This window comes from Phasianus colchicus, chromosome 9 (genome assembly GCF_987193195.1).
Source record: "Phasianus colchicus chromosome 9, bPhaCol1.hap1.1, whole genome shotgun sequence".
NCBI classification, from domain to species: Eukaryota; Metazoa; Chordata; class Aves; order Galliformes; family Phasianidae; genus Phasianus; species Phasianus colchicus.
In genome coordinates this window covers 25,171,481-25,199,128 of record NC_143444.1, presented here as the reverse complement: position 1 = coordinate 25,199,128, position 27,648 = coordinate 25,171,481, and the positions used below count along the sequence as shown (strand labels likewise).

The following is a 27,648-nucleotide window of genomic DNA, read 5'->3' as shown; positions in this document are numbered from 1 at the left end:
TGTTACTAAGGCACTTTTATTGCTGGTAATGCTGTTAAAGGCAGGATTCATCCGGGAGTGAATAGGGACAGGCCAGGGGCTGGTATGGGTCTGTCTGCTGCCAATGTGGGGCAGGGGGAAGAGGGGGTTGTCCAGTGTAGCTTTGGGATAGCTACAGGAACCTGGAGTGTCACTAATTCAGCGATCACACCCTGACCCCATCTCAATTTGACCATGTAAAAGTCTGCAAGAAGTGTTTCAGCCTCCCTCCCCACAGCAATGTAAGCCAGAAGTTCTTCCCCTGAAACAGTGGGGCAGTCGGGTTGCATGAGAGGAGTAAAGCCCCAGGCTTTCCAGACATTTGCTCCTTGTGAGGTATGGCTCTGCTCTAAAGCTGACCCCAGCTCTTCTGGCTCGACCCACATGCTTTCTCATGTATCCTGTCTGCAGCCAGGTTTGAGTCTTGGTCACTCCTTGGCTCAGGAATGGCACCACCAAGCCCCACAGGCATTTCCAGCAAGCAGTGCCTTGGGGAAGGGCCATGCCCAGGCACATGGGGACCATCACCAGAATCTGTCACCCAAAGCTTCTGGCTCAGACGTGAGGATGAGAAGACCTGTAGTAAACCAAAGCCATGCACTGCCCAACCACATCTCAGCCAAAATATCCCCACAGAAAGACATTAATGGTCAGCAGGAGAAGAGCGTTAACGTTGCAAACAGCCTTCCAGAGAGGCTTCTCCTCAATGCTGGTAAGTCTGCGCTCCAGGGCAACTCTCTCCTCCTGGGACAGAGTTGGTGTGGGGCTGGGGGACAGACCACAGAACCACAGATACAGTGTTTTCCAGCAGGGAGGCTTGGGTACTGTTGAAACACAGAGAAAATATCACTGTTACCATCTAGTGGGGACAATTCCCTGCCTCCTCCTGCCAGATTGTGTTGGCCAAACTGCAATGGCTTTTGAGGTGCACCCGGGATAGGAGATGGAAGATGGTGATGGGAGATGATGGGAAGTGGAAGTATACTTGCCTCTACCAAGTATAGCACAGCCTGATTGTAGCTAGTTGATTGCAAAGCCAATCATTCATTAGTTAATTAACAGACTTCTTCCCCCTCCTCCCTGGCCCATCTTCCATCCACATTCACAAGTTCCTGACAGCATGATGGTGTTTTTAGAGCTCTCCCGGCTGATTTATTACATGTGACAGGCCAGGTGAAGTATGTGTTTTAATTGTCAGTCCTGTGCTGTGTGTATTTCATTGGCTGTGCTTTCCAAATATAACCTTTTTTTTTTTTTTTTTTTGGAAAGGCAGAATGTCGTAAGGCCTTGAAAAAGCTGTTATCGAAGAACTCATTAAACTGTCAGTTCTTGTACTCCATATTTCCTTTCCCATCATTACTAATTACCAAATTACTGAGACATTTGTTTATAAAAAATGAGCCAGTTAAGAGAACTAGGAGTTGATAAGAAATTATAAATAGGTTTTAAGTAGATGAACATCTGTATGTAACTTAAACCCAAGCTTACTCTACTGGAAAAAAAAAGAAAAATAAAGGTACTGCTTTTTTTTCTGTTCACTTCTGTTTAGCTTGGCTGTTGGTACCAATGTCCTTTAAACTGACCAACAAAAGTAGGGAGTGAAGAAATCTTGCAGTAGTGATACAGATCTCCTCAAAAGCATTTTGCTGAGCCAGCCAAAGAGATGTGGTGTCATGACACAAAGCTCCAGTGCCAATGGGATGAAGAGCATCATCCCAGCTGCACAGACCTCCACCCCAAGGGTCACAGTAGGTGGCTGTTGACTCCCATCTAAGGAGTCCATCATGCCATGAAGTGCCAGGCCTTAGGGGCTAAAATAACACTGCAACCAGAGCAGGACTTGATCAGGGTAGTTTGCGTGAGTAAATGACTTGATTTTGGGGTGGAGAAAAAGCATTTTACTGAATAGCGGGTTTTCTCTGATTCTCAAAAATAGCAGCTCTTTTGAGCTATTCAGTGGAGCATGAGAAGAAAGCACACGCTAGCAGATCTGTCTGGAAGGCTAAAAGCCACAACACTTTCATTATTTCCATCTCTGTAACTGGTATACCCATAAATACAAGCCCTTAGTCCAACAACTGACCTCTCACGTGTTGTGGCTGGACAAGTGTGTGTGTGCTCACATGCACACGAGTGTGCTTGTACACAGCCAGGCCCCCTACCTGCCTCCTCCTTACTGCATGCGTCTGCGCTTTCAACCAAGTCATGCTCTCCATTAGCTGGGTTTATCTGTGCCGATTCACTCTTGTAATTTTTCAGGTCAATGTCAGGAGTTTTTTTGTGTCTCGTCCACCAAGTCAGGCAAGCAAGCTGAAAAGAAGGATGGAGAACACAGGTTATGGCCTGCCAGTCCCAGATAGGTATGCAAGTCAAGGCTCTCTCTGGGGACAGGTCCAAAACAGTGCTGGTTCTGGGGGTGGTGGATATTCCCCTGCCATTTCCCCTTTCTGAAGTCGCCTACATGCTAGAAACAAAAGGTAGTAGCAGCCAGCTTGAGCTGAAAAGCTGAGGAAAAAATGGTGAGTTAATCTAGCTTCTTTCCATCTGTTTGTTTTTCTTTTTGCTTAATCAGTTCCATCCCTGTCTCTACCAGGAGAAACCCTGTATGAGCATTAAGCCTCACAGCTGAGAGAAGCTCACATCCAAGCAGTAACCTGCACTTCCAAATGAGATTCTCTTGTAGTTCTTGGTGGAAAAGCAGCAGTGTTGTCTCTCTGTTCTGTGACTGAAGCAGTGCAGAGGGACAGAGGCAGAGTATTGATAAACAGGTGGCAGTTTGCAGGAATGGTTATCCTGTGCGTTACAGCAACAGGTGTATTTACAAGAAAAAAAAAAAAAGCATCAGGTCTGAGCATGTGCTGTAAGACTTGTTGGTCTGAATTACTTTTTTTTTCCACTTGGGATTTTTTTTTGTTTATATTTAATTCCAGTTTTCTGGAGTTACTGCTCCTTGCATCATCCTTTCAAAAGCCATGTGTGTAAATGAGCTGTGGAAGGGTTTCTGTGGCTGCAATCTCTGTATTACAGCAGTGGGATGAGAGAAGCCCTTATCCTAGGGTAGGTCTCAATGTCTTCTCCCATCTTGGAGATGGGAAGCTCAAGGAGGTCATAGGAAGGGTTAATCCTGCAAACCACAGCAGTCCTTTTGCCAGCTGTGGGGTGGCATTAACCATCCCAGGGGCTCAGGTCTTTAAATTTAAGCTGGGGGTTGCTGCTTGTTTGGCCGACTATGGCACACTGAGCAGCTTGATGGCCTCTTTCTAACTCCTACGTGCTGACACTGAGCCAAACAGGAAGGCCACACAATACAACAGCAATTACCCAAATTCATGGACATCCTATAGAACAAGACTGGGGCAGCAAAGCCCTGGTTAGGCAAAGTCACACATCTAGCTGATGAGAAACTGTGCCCCTGCTCTGCCTGTATGGAAATGAATGTCTCAAATGGGTCACTTTACAAAGTAACATGAGTTTAATTTTTGAATTTCACACACACAAATCTAGGCAGCAGTTTCCAGCTGACACAAAATGTTGCATAATTTCCAGAAGATTTATAGCTTTATTTAAATCATTTTCAACCAAGATGAGCATTGGGCAGGGCTAATCTTTCTTGTCACGATGTGCTAAATTGCTTTGATTTGATGATCCTCATCTTTCTCAAGGATTTTTTTTTTTTTTTAATCACTTGGGAAATGTCACTGGAACGTATCAAAGTTTCAGAGTACTGAAGGATTTGAGAAACTTTTGTCTTTTTGCTTTTCTTCCCATGTGTCACCGTGTGACCAACCCCCTTCATACTGCAGCAAAACCTGCAGGGCTGGGGATTCCCTGGGGCTCAGGTTCTGCTAGTGAGAGCCATTCCCAGCAGTACAGACACACAGGTAACTCCATCACTGAAGAGCATCACTGAACCACCCCAAAGCTGGAACAGGTTACCATGAGAGCTTCTGGCTGCCTCATCTCTGGAGGCACTGAAGGCCAGGTTGGATCAGATCCTGGGTAGCCTGATCTAGTGGCTGGCAACTCTGCCCATGGCAGGGGGTTGGAACTGGATGATCATTAAGGTCCCCTCCAGCTAAGCCATTCTATAATTCTGTCAAAGTGGTGCTTTGCCTGTGCCAACCTCTTTACACAGCAAGCCAGGACCCCAGAGGGCTCCCTGGTGAAGCCTCATATCTGTTCTCCAGCTTCAACCTCCCCAGAGTAGTTTTAGGATGACTGAATTCCTCAAGGTCACCCTTTTCCTCTCTGTCATCAGCTGAAGGACACACACCAAAGAAGCCCAGTACATGCTGGCCTGGTGCTCCTCTCAGGCAGCACACCTAAAGAAAGCACTGAATCCAGACCACAGCACACTGAGAAAACGTCCTGAGTTCCAGAGCACATCAGCTGGAACTGCTGATCCATCAGCATGTCAGCATGAGCCCTGACCCCAGAGGAGGTGACCTGCTTGTCTAGTACTTGTACTTTGGGAGCTGCTTCTCTCTCTCTCCACCCCCACATTCTCCTTGGACAGGGGAGTTTACAAGAACTCAGCAAAGTTTTTCTTTTGTTGTTTGTAAACTCGAATAAATCCTTCTGTTCCAAAATGCCATCTGGCACCTGACAGTTGTGTTTCAGCTTCACAGTCTCAAATTTAATTGTAAGCTCTTTTGCAGGGTTTTCAAGGACAGCGTGACACAATATGGACTACCTACAATGAAGACATATGAACTCTGGAGCATACCAAACAAATTCCTTGCATAGTTGTTTTCCAGCACAGCATCAATCACCACAGGGATGGGAGAGTGTCCAAAACAGCAGGAGAAAATGCTACAGCTTGCAGTTCTCGGATTGTAATTCATTTAAAGTCAGGCACATTAGCTATACCTTTCTAACATCAGATACAAATCTCTTTTCTCCTTTTTCCCATTTGCTATCTGAAAAGAATTGGGATTCAATATTTAAAATTGTCCTGTGTGGATCTTCAGCTTGTATAAAGTGGCATAACTGTGCTCAGCAGCTGTTGCTGGTCTTTGAAGGCAGTGGAGCTATGCTGATTTACATCTGCTGAAATCTGATCTATCACTGTATTTCATTTGGCTTTTACTTTAGAGGCTTGTTTTTCTTTTACTTTTGCTTGACATAATAAATGGTGTAATTTCTAGCCCTTATATAGTATCTTTCATCATTACTTCTCGAAATGCTGCACAGATAAGGGCTGGCAGATTAGCCCCAAGTGATATTTATGGGGGAAGATGTGAATTGCCCAGCACTGGGTCTGGGAAGGGCCACAACTTCACACACCTCCAGCCCGGATGCCCACTACCAGCTTTCTCTTCAGCCACTGTTATAGGGACATACAGTCTCATCACCTAAGTTTCCTGTCTTGCAAGCCAAAACCCAACAACCCAAAATAGCTTGTGGCCAAACACTGAATTCAGGTGCCAGCTTCAGCCAGACTTAGGGCCTGACTTACCTGCTCTGCTTTCTACCTCCTGCTCTTCTTCCCACAATATTTCTGTCCTTGAACCATCTCAGCGTAGCCACAGACCAACTTGAGATGATGAGGGGGTGTCACAGCATCCCCACAGCACCTCAGCAGTGCACTCTAAGCCCACATTGTTACAGGCATGGCCCAGCCCTATTTACACGCTCATGTCCAGGGCAAAAGCTGCCCTCAATCTGACATCTCCATCATCAGATGATTATCTGAGCATCTGTGTCCAGCATTTCACTGTCACATCATTAACTGCATTAACTACACAATACAAAGCAAAGAAGCACTAGTGATGTAATTATTAACAAAATGGCTAGATCTGACCAGATAATTAGACTGTTCACCATCTTCTTAAGGGTAGACCGTACCCCATATTGTTCACAGAATTCAGATAGATGTGAGAGACAAAGGTAACTTTGTCTATCAAGGCAGGTTAGGCAGCAGTCCTTCTGAAGGTTCTAAGACTCAGTGATTACACTTTAATTTTTCTAAGGTTTTCACCCGTCTACAAGATATTTTTGGTACCTCCTCCCCCACCACACACATTCCTTAAGAGAAAATGCTTTTACACCTCTGAGCTCAGACCAAAAAGATGCAGATGCTGCGGTCAGTTTCTTCATTTTCTGAACTGCTGGGTATGAATGTTCACTATTTGCCAGTGCTATGCTAATGCATCTTATCTTGCTATTGCTGTGGGAAGGGAGCACTGCACACATTTAGTTATCACAGGTCAGATGATGAGTGGGAACTCATTAAACCACAGTAATTAATTGCTGGCAACCATCTGGCCACCCCTGAGCAGCAGCGAACAACGTAAGCTGCAGAACTAATGGTGCCTCCTTGCCAGTATTTCTCTCCCATGTGGATCCTCTGATAGCTAATAAAAGCTGAGACTTTATCTCAAAGCAGACACAAAGACAATCTCTCTCTGCCTCTCCTCTATCTGAGCACCTGCTTTCATGTAATCTTTAGGAGCTGGGTATCTTTGACACCACTAACATTCAATCAAACATGGACGGCGCTGGTTAATGCTTTGCAAGTTATGAGGAAGCAACAGATAGAAAATGCTGTGATAGCATCACCCTCATTTCCTCACGCAGTTAGAAAAAAAAAAAAAATAAAATACAATGTATTTTAAATCTATCCAGTAACTTTGTTTGGAGGTAGATGGCAGTTTTGTTATATTGACAGCTGCTTTAAAACTTTGCACTGTAAAGAGTTGCTCTGAGGTTTTATTACATAAAGCCTCCCGACTCTGCACCATTTTAATGTGTTAAGTAAAAGAAAGTTGCGCCTGACTCAAAGTTATTAAATGTAATTGAGATCACATTGGGACAATTTTCCTAAATGCCCATGTTGCAAAAGTTATTAATCTTGTTTGCCTGCAAGATTGATGCTGGCTCTGCTGAAACAGAGTAGATGCTACAATTAGATATATTTAATTTCTCCTCAGCAGTGCTCTGTAATATGATTTCCTCTCCTTCCCCCTCCTTCTCTTTCTCTTCCAGCTATGATGGGCTGCGGTGTCTGCCCAGCTCCAGTGTCAGCATGGAAACTCACACTCAATTTCAGTGCCTCAGGAAGCATTAACACTGTGAGACCTGGGGAACAGAAAGCTATGGAGCAAGTGCTTCTCTGCAGCATTACACCCCATTTCTTAGCCACGGCGTGAAAAGGACAAACTCTAGAGATTTTTGGAAACCAAATGGGGTTTCTGAGAAAAGTCACTTACCTTTTCTTCAGGGATTGGAGGGGTGCAGAGACTAATGAGGACAATGACAATGGCGGTGAGGACGCAGAGGATGAGCGCGAAGTAGAGGTAGTGCAGGTCCTTCAGCACAGCTGGCCTCCTGTCCTCCTCACCACAGGATGGTGCACTATAAATAAACTCCATGATCATCCGAATGAGACCAATAGCCAGCCCAAACACGAGGCCCCAGAAAGCACCCTGAGGGAAGGCAAGCATAAAGAAACACTCATTGCACAATACCCTTGGTTGAAGTTTTCCTCTTTTTCTTCTTTTCCTTTTTTTTTTTTTTATTAATATAGCTCTTTCATAGACCAAAACCTTTTATGACTGATAGAATCCCATACTGACACACATCAAAGGAGGATTAGTTTTAAATCCTCATTTTATTTTTCTGCTCTTGAACATGGAATTGATAGAGCACAGATAATGCAAGTCTCCTCCTAGCAACATGCCTCCATCTAGACTTTGAGATCCCATCCTTGAAGTGTAGAACATCTTCGACTTTTGTGACTTCAAATGAGACTTATAAGAAGTATTGTTTGCAGTAGCTTCTTGGAAGCAAAACACATACACTAGAGATTAAGATCTACTAATATGTCCCAGGAAAATGCCTTCTACTCATCACACTTTTTAGCTGGAGTGGGTTTGAGTCTAAGGAATCTCCAAGGCTGGGAAGTGAGGGGAGATTTAATAATTTATTCTATGAAATTAAGTATGTGCATCAATTGGTATTTCACATGCTACTTACGGGCTCATTAATCCTCTTGCAGAAGATGGCCAGGATGAAGAGCGCTGTGATTGGTGGAGCCAGATAGCTGGTTATAGATTGAATGTAGTCAAAGAGCTTCCCGCTGTTGGCTGACTGAATGATGGGGATCCAGAGGATGCTGATGACTACCAGGATGAGGATGAAGACTCTGGAAGGTTAGGATAAAATTACATGAGCTCTATTGTTGGAGGAGTCAACCTCAAAATGAAGTTTTGCAGCAAATTCCGATTGCTTCCACAATTTCCTACCCTATAAATCCAGACATCACTCTTAAGAATGGTGTTTACACAGGAAAAGAGAAAATCATTCTCTACTATTATTATACTATCAGATCAATCAAATCCCAGAGGTAATTTCACAGGTTTCAGTCTAAGCTGCACTGGGACTTGCCAGACAACATGCGAGAGATCCTCAAGGGCCTGGTGGCTCACACCATCAGCTCGGCCAATGCAAACCCCTCAACTTCACACGTCCTCAGTGACATGTACTTCAAAGGACTTTCTCTCAGATGCCACAGAGAGATGAAAGCTTGCGATCAATAGCAACCTTTCTGCCTCCTCTCCAAGCAGATATCATGCTTGGTCCAGTGCCTTTGCCAAATTCCAACTCACATTCTCATTTTTAAAATTGATCCTGTGGTCTCAAGTGCATGTTATATCTCTTCATCATCTTTATATTGCATGTTAGAGAGGTTTCTCCATGTGGCTGAGGAAGAGGTACTTCCATACTCTACAGTGGCAGAGTGAGGTACAGCCTGTATCCTTCACCTATCCCAGGATAAAGATTTGAAACAGTACTTATGAATTGAGAAGGAAATAGCACAAATATGCAGAATGCAGCCTAAATTCTGCTATCAAAAGGAGAACTTTATGTGCCCCTGATACAATGCAGTACTAAGGCTTGCTTGTAAAGGCCACTATAACTTATCACAGACAAAGAGAGCTGGGAGGCCCAGCTCATCAAGGTTGCTCTTTTCCCCAAAAAGGAGCAACTGCAATATATTGCCACAGCCTGATGTGAAAATCATGTTTTTAAAGACCTCCAGTGACAGTGACTCCAGAGCATCTTTGCCTTTCCTAAAATGCAGATTTAAGGCAGTATTTTTGCTAAGTTTAGCTAACAGAGAAGTAATAATCTACCTAGCACAGCTGTGTAAGCTCAATGTATCCTTTGACCAGGTCTATCTGAGATGAAGCTGGACACTGTAATGCTCTTCCCAGGCTGTGTTTCTGTTCTATGTCTTTGGCACCAGGTTTTTCTTAGTGTGTCCAGACTGAAGAATGTAAATGCTGCTGTCAAAACAGATGATGCCAGTAAAGAGACATAAAGAAACGTAAGGACCTGCCCACAATCATCAGCTCCTGCTCCGAAGCATTTTTACGGATCCGCTGCCAGATGTCTATAACGAAGAGAGTGCTGCTGCTGTTGAAAATGGAGGTGAGGGAACTCATCAGGGCGGCCATCATCACGGCAATCATCAAACCCCGGAGCCCTGGGGGAGCAAAAAAATCAGGACTGAACCTTTGGCCTCCCAGCACTCCTTTAGCATCCCAATGGCTGATAACTGCAGGAAGATTTCCTTGTCCTTAGGATGGATTAAGGCAATCTGATTCTGCATAGAGCTTGTCTCAAGCCCACTTCCAAAAAGTTTCTCACCGTCAGGCAGGAGCTCTACCACGAGTTTGGGGTAGGCAATGTTGGAACAACCCACCGCAGCTCCACAGATGCTTCTACAGATGCTTGGGTCCACGCAGCCCACTTCATCTGTAGGAGACGTGAAAAGAACAAGAAGTCACATAAATTCTATTGAGCCGTAGGATGTACAACCCAGGGGAACAAATCTTGATGTCCTGTGTAAGTTCATACAAATCTGAGGTGAAGCCGAAATGTAGTAAAAGCAAGTAGAGCTGAAGAACACTTTGTGTCATAAAATAAAGGCGAAACTTTGATATATGGTTTTGCAGTTCTGTTTAGTTCTGTCTCCTGGATGTTACATATTTTTAATGCCTGATGATTTGTAAGCTGTGGGAACTGTACAGTTTCCATGATCCTGCCAGCTGGGCTCCCAAGGATGTTGCATCCTATTTGATGAACTCGGTAGAGAGGCACTTGAAGCTCCTTCCTCCAGGTATGAGCCTTCTAATCAGGGCATTCTCCCCAGGAAGTGGTGTGCTCTGAAGGAATGAGCAAGGAAAGTTCCTTGGGAGACAACATGAGGAGAATTCTGATATTTTTTTTCCACAAAGGAGGGCTGCTGCACTTAGTCTACCAGGAATTGCATGAAATTGCATGGCAGCCTGCTAAAACTCTCACCAAATGCCTACTGGAAACAATCCACAGAACTTGAAGGACAACCTCAATGCTTCAAGCATTTCACCTTATCAACTTCCTATACAGAAGCAAGCAATATCCATAGCATGATCTCTGTGTTCCCTCTAGCACAATCCCATAAGGATACTCCCAGTTACTTCTGCCACTGTGAGAGCACTGGAGATGGAGGAAAGGCCTGGGAACACATGTGTGCAACAAAAAAGCATGAAGAAAGCAGGTATGCCTGAGGTGTGAAAGTGCTGGAGGACCTGTGTGGGATTAGTGCTTATAGCAGGTGTAAAACTCTACAGTGAGGAACATGAGAAGGCTCACCTGGGTAAAGAGCTCTGCTGATCATTCCTGGCATGACAATGAAAAACATAGGGAAGATTTTCAAATATCCTCCCAGCACTGATCCACCTTTGGCATGGGAGAGGTTCTTGGCAGAGAGAGACCTTTGAACTATTACCTGCAATTGATCAGAAAGAGAATGGGAAGCAGAACAGAAGCACTGCAGAGAGAGCAGGATCCATCCTTCCTCTCCTACTCATGGATGACTTTCACCCAACAGCATCCCAGGCTGTTTTGCATGCCAATGGCAACCTTCCCATCTCAGTGTCTGCAGCCTGCTCAGAGCTCAGCACACAGGCTATGCAAGAGGGCAGAGTGGAAATTTCCTTACAGAAATAATTTCGCCCTTGACTGAAACGAAGCCACCTTGGGGACTGGAGGCAGCAGCTGTACAGCAGCAAGAGACAAGGAATGAAGCAGACTAGTCTGATTCAGTGAAAGTTCAGTGGTGGGTTTTGGTGATTATCCCTCCTTGAACAACAAAAACAAAATTTTGTAGGAAACAAATACAGTTTTCCTTGTTTGTAGCTTGGATAGGGATGAGAAATCAGAGACCTTCTGGAATACGAGCGATTTATCTGGAGATCTACACAAGGTCACTGCAGAGCCAGCTCCAGATTGTACTGCTATATCCTCATCGCACAAACTGCAGCCTGCAGGTGGGTAAATTGGATGAAAATCACCTGCTCTTTCCACTCCAAGAAGTGCACAAAACTAGCTGCTTGCTGAGAAAGTTGAAAGAGTGGTCTAATCCAGTAACAGAGGCAGTAACTCCTACACAGCAAGGCACAGTCATGTTTCAGCTCACAGATCTACAAAGTGAGGAGTGGACTGGAAATAAAACTACAGGGGGCTCCCGGAGAAGAAAAGTCTTTCTTTACCTGATCAGTGCACCAGCACCAAAGAGCCAGCACGGAGAGGCCAAATATGAGGCCAGGCCAAGGAATGTCACCTGTGACTGGGTCCCTGAACAAATGAAAGGCATCCTCACGTGGGAGGTGACAGGTCGTGTTTGGGACTATGACCTTGGGTATAGCTGTGTTGTATTTCTCCTTAAGTCCTTCATACCAGCCAACTTTTTCGAATCCTGAAAAGAAAATGCCAATAATTTAATTTTGTTTCCTTATCTGAGTTTACTGATTGCATTCTTTTCACTTATCTTTCTCTCATCTCTTTACTTTCCATTCCGCTCTCGCTTTTGGCAGTCAATGCATGTATAGAACTAAGTTGGATCTTGCCCAGAGTCCTTGTGCTTTTAGCAGTGCATCCTGGAAGAGGATCAATGCAGGAAAACCTCTGTTATCCTAATCCCCACAGTGTCCTCAGCACCTACTCTTTGTTCATATGCCCTCCAAGAGCTGGAGGAGGAGGTATGAAACGAAACATGGGTTAACTGTATCTCTGTTTGCCAAGAAGACATAAAGCAAAGACTAATGATGGTCTGTTCCTTGTTATTTTATTTTTTTATAATTCTGTTACACCCAGGTGAACCCACAGTAACTCCCAAAGTCAACATGGAAAGTCAGCAGAATTGCTCTGAATTTACATGAGCACAGTGAGAGCTGAATTTGTCTCTGGGGATGAGTTCTGTAAGCTTGTTGGCAATTCCAGACAACCCCAAAGTAGGGAGGTGAAGTTATCCAGAACCTTGCCTCCAGACAGCTAGTACAAAGGATGATGGAAGTCTGACTTGCTGGCAAATGAGGATTGTGCCAGCACCTATTCTGTGAGTGATTAAAACTCATTTCTGCACCTTCCCTGAAAGGGTGAGGTAGCTTGATAAGCTCTGATGACCTTGGGATCATTAAGCTAGTGCGTGATGTCACTGAAGGTTCCCCTTACCTATAAACATGAGGACCAAAGCTCCCAGTACCATGATCAAGGTCTGCAGTGCATCAGTGTATATCACAGCTGTTAGACCACCTGTTAGGAGAACGACAGACAACAGATAGAGTGTGTCCCCATGTACACAGAAACCTGTATTTCTGGGAAAGACTTCCTTGGCCCCAGCCCTGTGACTTCAGTATGGATTCACTGGGGAAAGCTGCCACAGGGCTGGATCCTAGGGCCCTATAGCTGCTCCAAGCACTCCCAGGAGGAACATACTAAAGGGTCTGCCCACAATTTAGTGTTTTAAAGCCAGCAGTTTACCTGCTATAGTGTAGACAGCAGTCACAACTAGCAAGACCACAGTGGACAAGTAGAGGTTCCAGCCCAAAGAGATTTGGATGAATAATGCTCCAGAAAAAATATCTGTCTGGAATATAATCAAATAATAATTTACAAAAGGAGGTTTGATAGCAGTACTCAATACAAGTGAAATCTAATAAAGCAGGCTGCAGCCCTCTGCAGATGGAAAGCATTGACAAAGAAAGACATTACAGAGGTGAAGTGGAAGAGGTGGAGAGACTGTGGGACTGATGGCAGTGAACCTTCGGTGCAAGAATGCTTCCTTGAGCTCAGAGCTCACAGTGTCTGGGAGCAGCAGAATGAAAATGAAAATCCTACATCCCAACAGATCACAAAGCCATCAAAATGAGGGCTACTTTACAGACAGCCTTCACGGCACGTGATCTTCACTGACACAGAGAGACAGAGGTGGAAACTCCCACACCATTTACTGCCTATGAAGCCAATCATGGTGCACAGGATCCCATGCTTTGGGGCCATAGAGCCTATGCTTGTGTATCCACAGAAGGAAAGAGGTTCTGCACATCAGCATGTCCTGGTGATCTAGTAGTCAAGAGACACTCTCAGCTAGAAAGCCCTCTGAAGTATCACTGGTATCTTATGCTATGATTTATTTATCTGAAAACGTCAGCAGCCTGACTCCAGTACAACAGGTTATACCTGCTGAGAACCTCCCTGGAAATACAGAAACCCCCATCAGCTTTGTTTTGTTTGGACCTACTACCAGAGAGATTGAAACCAAAAACCGGGCGAAACCCAGAATTATACAGATAACATCTTTCAGATGCAGAAGGTGATATGGGAGATGTGTACGTGTTGGGAAATCCATCTAAAGAGCACCTGTAAACCTGGTATGAGGTGAGATAGAGGTAAAGACATTTGGAAAGCAAGACAGAAAGGATAGGACAGGATTTCTATAAATAAGCACCTTAAAAGCAAGCATCTTGTGCAGCTCCTGCTTTCTGCAATCCCAAGATGGGACAGCAACTGTCAGGACAGTGCAGGAGCCTCTCTGCCTTCTGCTGCCCACCCAGCAGGGAATGCAAACAGGTCTCTAGCTGTACGGTATCAGTCCTTCAACAACACTGTGCACTGAGATCTCTGCTCTTCTTGGCAAGTGGGGAGGGCTCTGCAATGTCCTAGTTGCTAACTTACATGTGAGCAAAAAGCACAGGGAGAAAAATTGTTCTTGTAACCAACTGCCTGCTGTCCAGCCAGCTGCTAAATGAGCTCTCTACAAACAAAGGCACTGTGCTTAATAGAAAGCACCTATCATGCCCATAAACTCCACCAGTCACATCCATCAGCCACATGTGAATTAACTGCACAGAGAAGAAACCACTGAGTTGAAACAGCAATGACTGGGGCCAGGGTCCTGCTCTGGAAAGCACTGGCAAATAGTGCTCTGCTGAAGGTTATCCAGAAAGATCGGTCTTTTTTCTCCAAATACACTGAGGGTGTAGCTGTACACACCACTATTACAGGAGCATTCCATGTACTGAATTCCACTCCAAAAGTGTCCTTTCAAGGCTTCACCTTGGGCAATACTCCAACCCAGAGAGCAAAACAACTGGGGTGTTGCAGTGGTGGCAGCAGTGGGCAATACAGCCAACAGGTGGGAAATCCATCCTATGCTTCCAGCCTTAAGCTCATTTTAATGCACTTTTCAGAGCCTGATACATGATAAACCTGGAAGGGCATTGAAGTCAGCAGCAAAAGGTGCCTCATCTCCATTCAACATCTTCTGAGGCAGTTTGAGATCCAAACACTTCAGTAGGGTCTATTCAACACTGATTTGTGCTGCTGTAGAGCAGTCCGCTGGAGACAAGAGACTGACATTTTCAGTCCCTGTAATGGACTTCGGAATGCAGTCCTCTCCCTCCAAGGGCACAGGTAGTGCTTATCAAATCCGTGAGCATAAGTTCTTCCTCTTTATTAATGGCATTTAAATGAAATGAAATACCCAGCAGCTTACATTGCATTTAACTATCAGCAGGGTACAATGCTGCAAGCGATCCAGAAAGGACACTGAGTTTTCTCTTAAGCCAGAACCTATCCCTTTTCCTATTCCTTCCTTATGCAGCACAAGTGATAGAAAGAAAGAGGAATAATCACAACATTCTTAATGTTGAAAACTCAACTACAAAAACAAAAGCAAAATAATTTATAGGACAATGCAGGTTTATGATAATATAAAAGAATTTCATGTCTATAGGATGCAGCCAGCTAGATCCTTAGATGGGTAATGCCACAGTTCCCCTGTCTATATTGTCAAAGATTTGGTTTGATGGAAGGGAAAAATAGGCAGAAGAAGTGTGGCACTTACACTATTTAGTAATTAGCTGCTATATCCCTGTATAGTTCTCAACGTGCATTGCTGTTTAACGAATAGTCTCTCTCAAAGTAGGTCTTCATGATCAATGTAGAGGCAGTTATTTATGTGAGCAAAGCAGCACACTACAAACACACTGATCCTGTTCCTGGTAGCCAAGCTGATCTCTTCAAGGACATCTGAGTTATCCCTGCATTTTGCCAGGACGACCTACCACTGCCCTAGCCAAAAGGGTTGCCTCCAGTAGATACATACAGATATCTTGGTGAATATGTAGAGAATGAGGGACAGCACAGACATGTAGATTTGTATCCTCTGCCCTCCAAATCTCTTCTGCAGATACTCAGGCATGGTAACCACTCCAGCTGCGATGTAAACAGGTACAAAGATCCAGCCAAGAGCCAGCAGTGCCCAGGTAGCCTGGTGGGGAGAGGGAGAAAAGAAAGGCACATGATTCAGCACACAGGAACACCTTTCTCCTATTCTGTCCCAATGGACAAAGAAAGAAGTGTGAGGTGCTATGCAGTTTATTTGGGAAGAACTCTTGAGTTTTTCTCCCTGCTCAGAACTTTTGGGTGAGACGGTGTGTTCTGTTCTTCCAAGTTGAAATTGCATTTGATGGCCTTAGAAACCACTGATGTGGTGGCAGTGAAGAGTTAAGTGATTCAGAGAAGGATGAGAGCATCTGTTTGTTGCTTGATTAGCAAGTGATGAGGCTGAGGCTGCAGACTCTCCCTGTGGAGCATAAAAATAAGCAACAGCAAGACTCTGCTGGGATGTTCTCCTTTCAGGCTGAAGCAGATCTGCTTCTGTTACTTGTAGATAAAGGGGCAGTTCAGCAGCTTCACCACAGGTGAAGAGTTTTTAGAAAGTTGTAAAGGCATCTCCCATCATGTATTTCCTCTCTGAAACCCAGCAAAAGTCCAGACAGGAGAAGTTGAGCTTAAATAAAAGTCACTGAATTATCAGACCTCACTTCCTCCATGTTCTGGACATTACCTTTTTCCCAAATACCTTACATTAGTCAGATTTTACTTTGATTGGTTATTTAAGTTATCAGAAATGAAACCAAGCTCTGGGGACAGAGATTGAGTGTGATTGAAGAGAACAGCCGTGTCTCCTGCAGTGGCAGAGATTGGCTCAGGTAAAAGATGCCTATATGATCCCTGCAGCTGAGCGATGTCCCATGCTGAAGGAAGAGAATAATGGCATATCCTAAGGTCCCTTTCCAATTTGAAAGAAATGAATCTAAACTCATGAAGTTAGATTTGCCTTGACATACAATCTTGTCTTCGTGGGCTTCTAAAATTACTCGAATAGATTTACTTAAAATACAGTGATATGTCTTACATGCATCAGCCTGAAAGCAGGCTCAGGTTTCTTCACAAAGGACTTAAAGGTGATCTTAAGGGTTTAGAAAAAAAAAAAAAAATAGCTGCAGTGAATAGATAACTCAGGAGAAAGCCTTTGGTGGGCCGGGTCCTGCTTGTGCTTGGCAAGTATCCGGCACCATTAGCACTCTCTGCTGATACAGACAAAAGATTTAGAGTTAGGTGAGTGATGTTTATTGTGAGGCTGGCGCTAGTCTCTCTTCTCATCACTGCAGCTGAGAAATATCATTAGCATCACACACAAAGGGCCTGGTTTTCATGCTCCGTGTGGTGTCAGTGGCAATTTTCCAGGGCATTTCAATAGGGCAGAATGAAACCTGCCTTCACACCCAAACGTTCACCCCAGAGACTTCACTTTTCGGCAGCTGACAGGTGAATGCAGTGTTGCTGATTCTCGTGGTTTTGCAGTGAATTTAGGAGTACAAAGTCCCTGTTTCCAGAATCATGCAATTATCCAAGTACATATTCAGCACTCGTTATCTTTCATTTTAGTCTCTATGTGCAGCAACTAAAGCTTAAAAATACGGCTGTGTGCTTCAGGGAAGGTCAAAGAGCTAATCATTTAAGTGGATTGCACTTAAACTAAAAGAAACGGATCTCATCTTTCTAAGACTGCCTCAATTTCTGGACGGTTCTCTCCTGAGGTTAGAAAACTTAGAACTATAGAATCTCTAAGGTTGGAAAAGACCTCTAAGATCATTCAGTCCAACCACCCATCTACCACCAATATGGCCCACTAACCCTGCCCCCAAGACATGGTGTTGCCAATACTGTTAGTGTATGATGTTGGAGAGAAACCCACAGTCCCTTTGCAAACCACGATGTCCCAGTAGACAACACAACAGACTCTTACGTTCCACTCAAAGCCCCCAACAGCAAGACCCCCAGCTGCTCCAGTGCCTGCCAGTCCAACGAGTAAGCCACTGCCCACATTGCTGGACATCAGTGATGCTCCAATCTGAAACACATGGCACAGGCACACAAAATCAAATCACTATGTGGAACTTCTGTACCATCCCCAGTACTTCCCCCAGGTGTTCCTTTTCCCCAGGATGTTCATCTCCGTGCAGGTAGGTACCTGGGTGTTAATGGACAGTTGGGTTTTCCTCCCTCAGAATCAGGGTTCACTTTGGCAATGGTTCTCCTGAGATAAGCATCTGCTTTACAGAAAATGGGTGGTTGAGGGAAGCTGGTGGCAGCCACTTAGTGTCTATGAAATGTAATGGATTTCTTAATTTCCTTGGTACACAGCTGGCAACTTGAAGCCTTGCTGACCCTTTGGGATCTGCTCTCCACATCTTTTAGTCCTCTTTTAGTCTTGCACAGAGCATGCATGTGGTGGTTTGCACAGCACTGGGGATTCTGTTGAAGCCCATCCTAAGATAGGATATCCTTGAACTGTAGCCAGATCAGTGTTGGAAACATGCTGGCTCTTTATTGTTTACTATGCTCACATGGGTTCAAAGATATTCAGCTCCACATTATGGAATGTGCTAATTCCTCAGGTTAACTTTAACACTGTCCCAAACATGGCTCATTGACACTCTATTTGGAAGAAAGCAAACTCCAAGGTGATTTAAACAAGGCAGACTTAGTTACCACTCTTGTTTGGCATACAGCCTCACTTTCTTCTGTACAACAATGCCAAATCTCTCAGGGTCAAATGAGAAGCGATGCTAAGGACAAGCTGAGCCTGTTTCTCTCCAGATGGAGTTTGCTTTTAGCTACATCTTCTGTGAGGAGACTTTTTCTCCCAAGTAATGCTAAACTGAAACAAAGGGTGATGGAATTTGATCTGCTTCTCATCCTTGAGCAAGGTAAAACATTAATATGGCATGAACACCCACAATGGATCCTGCCAGCAGCTCTGCCTTCTTGTCTAAGAAAACTCCTGATTAGAGAGCTGGTTGCTGCTACCTGAATTTGCAACTTAGGTTGCAATTGGTGCTCTCAAGAAATGTAAACTCTTTTTGTGATATCTACATCAGACAGAAAAATACAGAAGGCGATGTATTACACAGGAGCAGTAATGCAACTGGAGCTTATTTGAGGCAAACACACTGCAGAAATATGTCACCTCTGTAAAAAAAAGTACAGGTAAGCCAATCACATACTCAAGGTGAAGGCCACGAGGAGCTAGCCCTCCAAGAGGCACTGCAGAGTTGGCATCAGCTCTATAAATGGACTAACAGACTCAAAAACTGAACAGTGTTTGAGGTCGTTATGGACCTAGGGTTCTAAGTCGAAGATGCCAAGAGTCAGGCTGTACCCAGCAGAGTCTGTGGCCATTTGCAGTTTGAGCCAAAAGAAACAAAAAAAAAAAAAAAAAAAGGATGTTATTAGGGGAAAAATATTCATTTTTTGTACTTTTTTTTTCAATTTTTCCCCTCCTAATCAGAGAAAATCATCAAATCAAGCTTTTTCATTAAAAGTCAGGTGGCCAAGAAAAAGTACAAAAAATATTTAAAAAATAACTTACAGACACATATGTGTGTCTGATTTATTTAACCTAGTGAATTTATGGGCAATGCACATACAAAGGGAAAAAAGATTTTTAAAAAACCACTGTTTTGGTTGAGAAGTGCATTCCGTTACCCACGACTCACTAGGGAGATATATGGTACTGGAGTTTGGCATTGGCTGAGAAGGATATTTATTCCTGTGGTGGTTTTATTCCTTTCAAACTTTAAATTATTTTTATATGTACCTTTCACTCTCAAGAAAAGATGCCTTCAATAGATCCTTTTTCTTCATAGAGAAGATTTATACTTTGGTGGTTTGAAGTTTATATCCCTTACATCGTTAGTCGATAATCTTGACTTTGCTCTAAATAGCGAGGGCTCAGATAGTCTTGGGCTTTGGGATTATTTTTACTTCAGTCTTTAAATGCTTTTTACTGGATAGCACATTGCTAGATTACCTAATGCTCTCTTGTCTTTGGGGACAATGGAATCTTTAGTGAGTTGGGACCAAAGAGTTTGAGCCCCAAATGGGCAATCAGATCTCCTTCACATCCACCTGTATGGATGGTTTTATTGCTAACTTTAGCAGAGGAATTGGAAGTTGAGAAAAAATTGAAGATGCTGAATTGCCCTTTGGACCTGGTAGCTTCACACCACAGTTCATTGGCAAAGTTGCCTGAGGTGATTCCTTATGGATCCTTTTCATCTGAAGCCTATAGTCAAAAAGTGCATGTACAGGGTCCTCTTCTAGGCCTGCCCTCCTTAGATCTGCTTTCAAATCATGAGAAACAGAGCAATGCATTTCACTCACAGGCCACCAGGTCATGGATCGTCCAGCAAGGAAATAACCTCCAATGGTTCCCCGGCTTGCCCGTATTGATGACTGGAAACACAGGAAAAATGAAAGTATTTTCCTCCATTCTCTCACGCTCAGGCCAGACCCAATGCCCTTCCTAGCAGCCTGAAACATCCTATAAGCAGTATCCTGTGCCACCCTAGTCCTGCTCCCCTGATTGCTGCCAAATCAGCAAGCTTACCCGACTCAGAACTTTGTAGGTGGCTTTGTGGCAGGCTGAAGCATAGCAGCACTCAGACTAGATAGCAGCATTGCCACCAAGCTGGGAGAAGACTGAAGTTTTGGCATCAGCATCAGCTCCCAGAATTGCTCAGAGCATCTGTTAAGGATGCCAGGATTCAGCCATTGCTTCTGCCTCTCTTCACTCAGATTTCTGGTAGTCTAGGTTTGGAAGGAAGCCACTTTTACCTATTTAATGACTTCTGGAATGTACTCAATGGGAATGAGAAAAACAGCCAAGCAGAACACTGCGGATCTCTATAAAAGAGGCCTCCATAAAGCAACATGAATAAATAATTGCTAACCTTTCCAAAGCTTCTAAAATCTCATTATGGTCTTCTCACCCCTGGCCCCAGCATTCTTCTTGACCTGGTCCCATTCCTGTCCATCCCTTGGCATGAGACTACTTTGCAGCACAGGAGGTTTACACCTCCCTCAGAACAACCTCCAGGGGATGACCCCATAGTGGTCTCCATGTGGGGACAGGGGCTCATGGGTGTGTTACCTCCCAGGCCTGCTCATTATGGCCTGGGATAATGGTGTGTGCAGAGGATGCCTCCTGCAGGCAGACACCTTTGTACCCAGAAATGGTTTGGGGAGAACCAAATGCTGCCCCAGGCAGAGCTGAACCCATTCATTGCAGGCACTCACCCATATTCCAACAGCGAGGACAAAGATGAAATACAAAACCACTACGATGATGTCTGCCACCCCAAAGACAGCTTTCGTCTCCCCTGGCAGCACGGGTGGCTCCGTGGTGGCTGGAGTTGGCTGGCTCATGGCTGTGGGAGAACTAATGATTTTCTCTTTCACACTGGACTTTGGTGCACGTTCGCCTTCATCGCTTCCCTTGTAATAATTAACAGGGTGAAGAAGGTGTGAGCGGGGAGCCCCATGCTGCAGAGAGTTGCAGCTAGGTGAGCTCATGTGAAGCAGTGTTTGCTGTGCAGATAGCAACAGGGAAAGTGCAGGAGAGGAGACAGATGAGCTTTTTGGCATGCACATAGCCAGAAGCAAAGGAGTTAAGCTGCTTGCGTGACAAGCAGAGCTGCTGCCAGATCCCCTGGATGGCTCCAGGAAGCTGCAGTGCAGCAGGAGAAGCAGCTGGCCTGGGCTACAGGCAGGTGGGAGCTGGCCGTGCCCCACTGCAGTGAAAAACTGAGAACCACACGGACCTAGAAAGACCCTGCTTAGACATGGCTGCAGGACATGGGGCTTCTCCTGGCAGCCCCCAATGCTCCATGCAGAATCATCTCCTGCCTCCCCTCATTTTCTCTGCCATCCATGGTTCCCCTCACCCCATGAAATATCAGACTTCTACAGGCTTCATTTGTTCTTGGTTGCACGAGGGGCATCAAAACCACTCTCTCATTTTATTTCCCTCTTTCCCAGCATTTTCTGGCTACGTACTTGCTAATTAATTGCGCTGCTAATGGAAGGCCCCCTGTCCACCTCCACTTCTGAGTCTGAAGCTCTCTGGGAGCAGTGCCTCCCCATGGTCTCATTATCTGCAAAATGCTTTTCAAGATTGAAATGTTTCAACAATCTGAAGTACAGTTACCAGAAATTAAATATCTGGAAGCCAAAATCCCCCATTGCAAACAGGCAGCTCTCCGCATGCAGAGCTCATTTACACTCACCCACACACTTCCCTCTCAACACCGTGACACTCGAACTGCAAGAAGGCTGTAGCTTAATCTTGAAATGCATCAAATTCCTGCCGAAGAAGCAAACAAGTCAGTATCTCTGGTCTTCCCAAACCAGGAAGCCTGCTCTCCATGGGGAACACAACTCAAAGCCCTCACACAACTCAACCCCTTTCACCCCACCATTCCAAGGCGCCGAAACAGCAACGATTAACACTTGAAAGCACTTGGAAGCACTTGAAAGCTTGCCCCATGAAAAGTAAATCCACCTAACAAGCCATTCCCAGCGGCTCTAAGGTATCACAAGCCTGTTGAACCAGTAAGCATGACATTGGCTTTAGCCTGAAGGACCCTTCAAGTGTTATTTCACTGACTGCACCATCCCAAGCCATGGAGCTGACCCCATTGCTGGTGCAGCAAGGTAGGATTGCACTGGCTGCATCCTGAAAACAGAACATACCTTGTCAGTGGCTATGTCTTTCTCTGCAGCTGGGCAGTCTGGTGGCCCTCCTGTCCTGGTCCCACTGCTCTGCTCACAACTCCTTGGGGCTGGCCATGGAGGTATGCTCCTCCCACAGCCCCCCAGGACATGGCCCCGTGTCCCTGCCCACAGCCAAGGGTATGACGCATGTTGGCTCGATGTGACGCACTCCCTGACTCCTGTCCCCAGGTGAGGAGCGTGTTGCACAGCTCTGGTGACCCAAGCAGCAGCACAGTGCTCACCTGCTGCTCACCGCGCTCTTAAGTCAACAGTGGTGGCCATTCATCACCAGGAGATGTGGCACTCCCTGCCCTGGGAGAGGATGGGTGGAGAAGGAAACTCACGTGCCCAGGAAACAATAAACACTCAACACAGTGACAAATAGTGAAAGCTATTACAGCAGCAGAAGTGTGGCAGGTGAAAGCAGACAGGTCTCCATTGGTTCCTGGGGAGGCAAATTCCTTTGCTCCCTCTCAATCCCAAGGGGACATAGCAATGCACCTCAAATGCTCTGGATAGCTGCAAAACTATCAAACTATCCTCCCCAGCAGGCAGAACAGCACAGAGTATCCAGGCTACATCAGCAAAGCCAAAATTTGCTTTCTCACAGCCAAGGGACGGGTTGGTTTCTTTCATCCCTGGGGGTGGTTATGGCTGAGGAAGAGCCTGGCACACAGGACTGTCGTGAGCTGCTGGGCAGGGGGACAAGGCCTTGCCAGAGCATCACCTGTAGCATAAACGTGTGTCGGTGGAAGTGACAGCTCTGCTCATAGGTGTAATGGGCACAGAGGGCCAGCACGAAGGATACAGTCCTCCATCCTCTCCCCATTTTCCTCCTGAGAAACCTCCTTCATCTCCCAGCCTTTCTTTTTGGGGCTGGGGCTACCTTGTATGTCCCACCTCTTTGACCAGAGATGACCTTTTACCACCAAGCCCTGCACTCATAGCCTCTTCCTGCACCACAATAATGCTCAGGCAAGGAGCAGAGCAGACTGCAGAGGAGCAGCAATCCCCCAAACCCACTGTTCAAGCAGTATCTCAGAGCTGCAGCCCTCCTGGAGCACAGCATCAGAGCTCCGTTAACGCACTCTGCTCTCCGTGCAGCAGAAGTGACAGGACCTTTAATGTCTTCTCATGCAGTCTGTTCTCTGACTCACATCACAGCAGCTGAGAATGAGCCCTTCAGAGGTGGGAAATTAGAAGTGGCGTTTCAAAGAGTGCAGCTTGAAATAATAATCTATATATATATTTAAAAACAAAACAAAACAAAACAAAAAAATAAAAACAGAAGAGCAAGTGTTTCTGGGGTAAACGGTGTTTGGTTAAGTGACAGGTCATTATTTTTACAAATGTTAATGAATAAATGGACTTCCTCTTCATTATGAAGCTACTTCACAGTCGTCAGCGAACAGCTCCAGTGACAATTAGTGAATTTCTAAATGGATGCAGAAATTGGCCAATATACACATAACAATGCAATGAGGGAAGACAATAGCCAAGCCTCTCCTCTCACCTCACCTCCTGGGGGCTTTTTCCAGCAACAGGGATGGGAGAGGCATTCAGCTAACCAATATTTTCCTCCCAGCCCTCGCTTAGAAGGAATATCTCTCGAATTAAAACCTTCTGTTTAATTTTGGTTTGATGTGATCAGGCTTTAAATGCACGTAATGCTTAAAGACAGTGCTTCAGCTCAGGGGAGCAGCTGAGGAGCAGCAGGGCGGTGGGAGAGGAGCAGACCCCGGGCAGCCAGGCAGTGCTACCACAGCTCTTTTCTTCCCTCTGCAGGCCACACTCCGATTTTCACTCCTGGACTGTCCAATGAGTCTGAAGCAAATCCAGCATTTCAGCTCTCCCTGCATTATTATGATGTCCATCCGGCCAGGTGGGATCAGAGGTAACATCTGTCTGCTCCGGCCTGAAGCAGGGTGCATGTCTGACTGAACAGGGAATCTGCAGACTTCCAGTGACTGCTGGGAAACAAAGCTGAGATGCCACAGGTGAAGCTTCAAGCTGCAGTTGCCCGGAAAAATAATTCTAGGACCAAGTAGACATAGGTTGGATAAAATATGTCATATTTACCAAGTGACTTTTCTGACTAAGAGCCAGACTTTGAAAGATATTAGCAAGGGTAAAACATTAAGTGACAGAACAAGGACGCTTTAAATGAAGGATGTTGTTCTCTCTTTAATTTACTCCCCTGTACAGCCTTGCGAAGATCTCAGCAGAGCAAGTGTCCTTATTGATGGATACGCTACCCTTGTTAAGATGGGACAATACACTTATTTACAGCTTTCATCACTGTCACGGAGGCACAAAGCAAACAGATATAACTAATGAAGATTTAGCTATTACCTAATGTCGTTGCCAGCTCCGTGCAGAAGTCTGGGTAAGAGCCCTGGGAATAAATCCTTTTTCTAAGAGCGCTTTTAATGAATTTAAGACACAAAGAGACCTGCGTGTGGTTTGTACTGGGACTCTGGGTATTACTTTTCTGGAAGGGTGGTTCAGGTTTGGAGTGCAAACAAAGTATGGTCTGAGAAACACGGAAGAAATGAAAGCCACACAGTCCCTGCAATGTGGGCTGTGAATTACAGCATTTGGGGTGATGCTGCACAGCAAGGCCATGCTGAGCTGCAGCCGTTAGCTACCACCAGGAAAAAGGAGAAGCAAAAATAATGAATAAGCAAGCAGGAGAAATAGAGGAGCTGCAAGGGAGTCGGCCTTATTTCACCAGACTTCAGCCAAGGAGGAATGCAGGAGGAGCTGAGTTGTGCTGCTGAGCCCATCAAGCTCTCCAGCAAAGCAGGTAAGCCAATGCCTCCCAGCCCCTGCCAAGGGTACGTGTGGTTGTGCTACAGGAACAACCAGTTTCACTTGTTGTTCTCCTGCAATCTGCTGTTTGAGAAATCATGAGGAACTTAAACTGATATGGGTAAAAGCTGGAGGTGGTGCACAATCACCTGGAAAGCTCCTGCCAGACAGGGGAAGAGGTGGGCTCGTACCCATCCCTGTTTTCTGGTGCAGTTTTACACAGTGCTGTTCCAGATTACACTGTGAGGAACAAAGCAGCCACTGCTCAATCATTCTGACATTTGCAAAAAAAAAGAAAAAAAAAAAAAAAAAAGCATTCCCCATGCACAGCTAAAAAGTGTAAATTAAATTTATACCAAAGCAACCCATTTCAAGAGAAAAGGCTCCATGACAAAAAAAAAAAAAAAAACAGATGTCAACAGCCCATGTGCTTTGGAAATGCAGATTCAGGCAGGTATTGGCAGCTTTGATCCATCTCTGTATGGTGACTGTTTAGAAAATCCTTCTACTCCGTGTCAGGGAGAAAATGGCAAAGAAGAAGTATGTCCTTCATTTTAGAGTTAGGAGCTGGAATAAGAACATTCTCCCCCTTATCAGTCAATGTTTGGCACAAACCTGCTTGTTTAGAAAGACGGAAGCTCGGTGGGAGAATCAAGGGAAAGCTTAGTCCCAGCTGCTGCTTTGCCCCAGAGCTCTGCAGGCATTTTATTAAGGATGCACTCTCCTCCCCAGGCTCTTCTGGGTTCAGACAATTGTTGAGGGTCTGGAGCAGCAGCTCTTGATCCAACAACTGGTCCATCAACAGGACTTGCTGTTTTTCACACCTGGGCTTGTGTGAAATGTGAAAGACACATTTCATGTCACTTCCCCACATTATGGACTCTCAGGAACTGGGAATGAAATCCACATCTTCTGAATCAAACTCCACAATACAGAACCCTCTTTTTAACTGCAATAAGAGCCTGCTAGGAATCCTGTTAATTTGTTTCTGCTTGGAGTATTTTTCACATCAATCTGGACAGATATATTACAACTATTTTTTCCCCCCAGCTAAAAAAGGAGAGTTTTTGAAAGATGCTGCAGATCCTCTGACCAGTTGATACAATAGATGCCAAAAAGCTCTAAGGATAAAGAATGTGTACGAAGCGAATACAGTCTTCAGAGTTACTATCCCTAAGGAAAAGAACCAGAAAGGGAGGCAGAGCGAAAATGGTTGCTGAAAGAATGAAAAAAAGAAAAAATAAAAAAAAAAAAATCAAACTTAATGGTTTGTTACAGTTTGAGGGGAACGAGAAAACAAAGTCTGGAGCTGAAGGAGTTGTCAGGCAGTGAGATAGGGTTACATTTCCTCCACATGGTGCCTGCAGTGCTGGTGTGATTAGGTGAAAGAACTTGGGAGTGCTACAGAGAGAGCTGCCTTGCTCCCTGTCAACTTGCAAAAGCTAATCAGCATCCCAGAATGACAGCTCCCTCCAGGGCGAGATTTCTTAAAACAAAACTAAAATAAAATAAAAATAAGGAGCTTCTTTGGTTGAGTTTCAAACCTAGCTTCCCACTAAACAAATATTAGAATGAAATAGAAAGGCTATGACATTCGCCATCAACACCCTCAATGCTAATCTGCACCCTGATAATAATAACTCCTGTAACTCCTATATGTTACTCAAGCAGCCTGCGTCCTGAGGAATATATCTGACTTGATAAACTACTGCCATCAGCTTGCGCAGCATGATGAGATTTCACGTGGGAGGATGCTGCTGTTTTGTGATGCCCTGGAGAAGCTGAGGACACGATGTGATAAAAATCCTCATGCAGAGCTGGATTTCTAGGAGGCAGTTTTGAGTACATAGAAAGGGATTCTTCCAGTTTGGGATGCTGGAAAGAAATAATGCCCTTATTGCTGGCCAAAGCATCAGAGGAGTTTTGCTACTGTAGACTCCAAGCCTTAAAAATTCTTGAGCTGGGCACCAAAATTAGGTAATATCAGCTAAGATATCACGAGGATTTTTATTTTTTAACTTTTAGCAGAGAAGCTTGCTTGGTGACTATTTAGAAAAATCTTTCTTCTTCATGTCAGAGAAAAATGGCAAAGAAGAATGACATCTTTTAATTTAGAGTTAGGAGCTGGAATAGGGACATTCTCCCTTCTGACATCTCAATCAACGTTCGGGGGCTCAGTGGTTTAACACTTCAGTTTTCCCCTTGCCAGTGGCTCTGACGGAGTCTTTCTCCTCCACTCCACCATTTATTTTCACAAACCTTTTAAGGACTTCACAGTTCAAACCTTTTCATTTTCTATTACACTGGTTTGTGTTGATCAAGGCATCTACTAGTGCTGGGGCTGATGCTTAGAAGGACCAATGCTCCCCTGCTACCTCATGTGATCCCCAGCAAACACCTTCTGAGCTCCAAGGGATAAACAAGAGCCCTGTGACTGTTCCATAGGGAACCACATCACAGGGCCTGGCACCTATTGGCTGTATGTGGTAAGCCAAAGCAGAAGGGTGATATTGGTCTTGATGCAGAGGAGACAGATGCTTGCCTACAGGTCACACCATGGCTGGCCACCACTTTACATGATGC

At 45.0% G+C, this 27,648-nt stretch overlaps 1 protein-coding gene across 1 annotated transcript; it reads right to left on the bottom strand.

Annotated features, from left to right (window-relative positions):
• Window positions 1-57: 57 nt before the first annotated feature.
• SLC5A9 (solute carrier family 5 member 9) lies at window positions 58-23,325 on the bottom strand. Its single transcript, XM_031602115.2, has 15 exons — window positions 21,768-23,325; window positions 20,779-21,645; window positions 19,864-19,935; window positions 17,444-17,548; window positions 15,455-15,619; window positions 12,829-12,934; window positions 12,520-12,600; window positions 11,559-11,764; window positions 10,660-10,795; window positions 9,673-9,780; window positions 9,358-9,508; window positions 7,996-8,164; window positions 7,230-7,445; window positions 2,181-2,328; window positions 58-842 (listed from the first exon to the last, which is right to left on the bottom strand). The coding sequence occupies exons 2-15, from the start codon at window positions 21,130-21,132 to the stop codon at window positions 634-636; spliced, it is 2,226 nt and encodes a 741-aa protein (XP_031457975.2). The 5' UTR covers window positions 21,133-21,645; window positions 21,768-23,325; the 3' UTR covers window positions 58-633.
• Window positions 23,326-27,648: the final 4,323 nt, after the last annotated feature.

Coding starts and splice junctions, on each gene's coding strand:
- SLC5A9 (XM_031602115.2), bottom strand. CDS start 21,132: ATGTGCATGCCAAAAAGCTCATCTGTCTCCTCTCCTGCACTTTCCCTG. Junction 11,765..12,519: donor TTTGGTCCTCATGTTTATAG/GTAAGGGGAACC, acceptor TTTTCTTTTCAG/GATTCGAAAAAGTTGGCTGG. Junction 10,796..11,558: donor GGTGCTGGTGCACTGATCAG/GTAAAGAAAGAC, acceptor GATCAATTGCAG/GTAATAGTTCAAAGGTCTCT.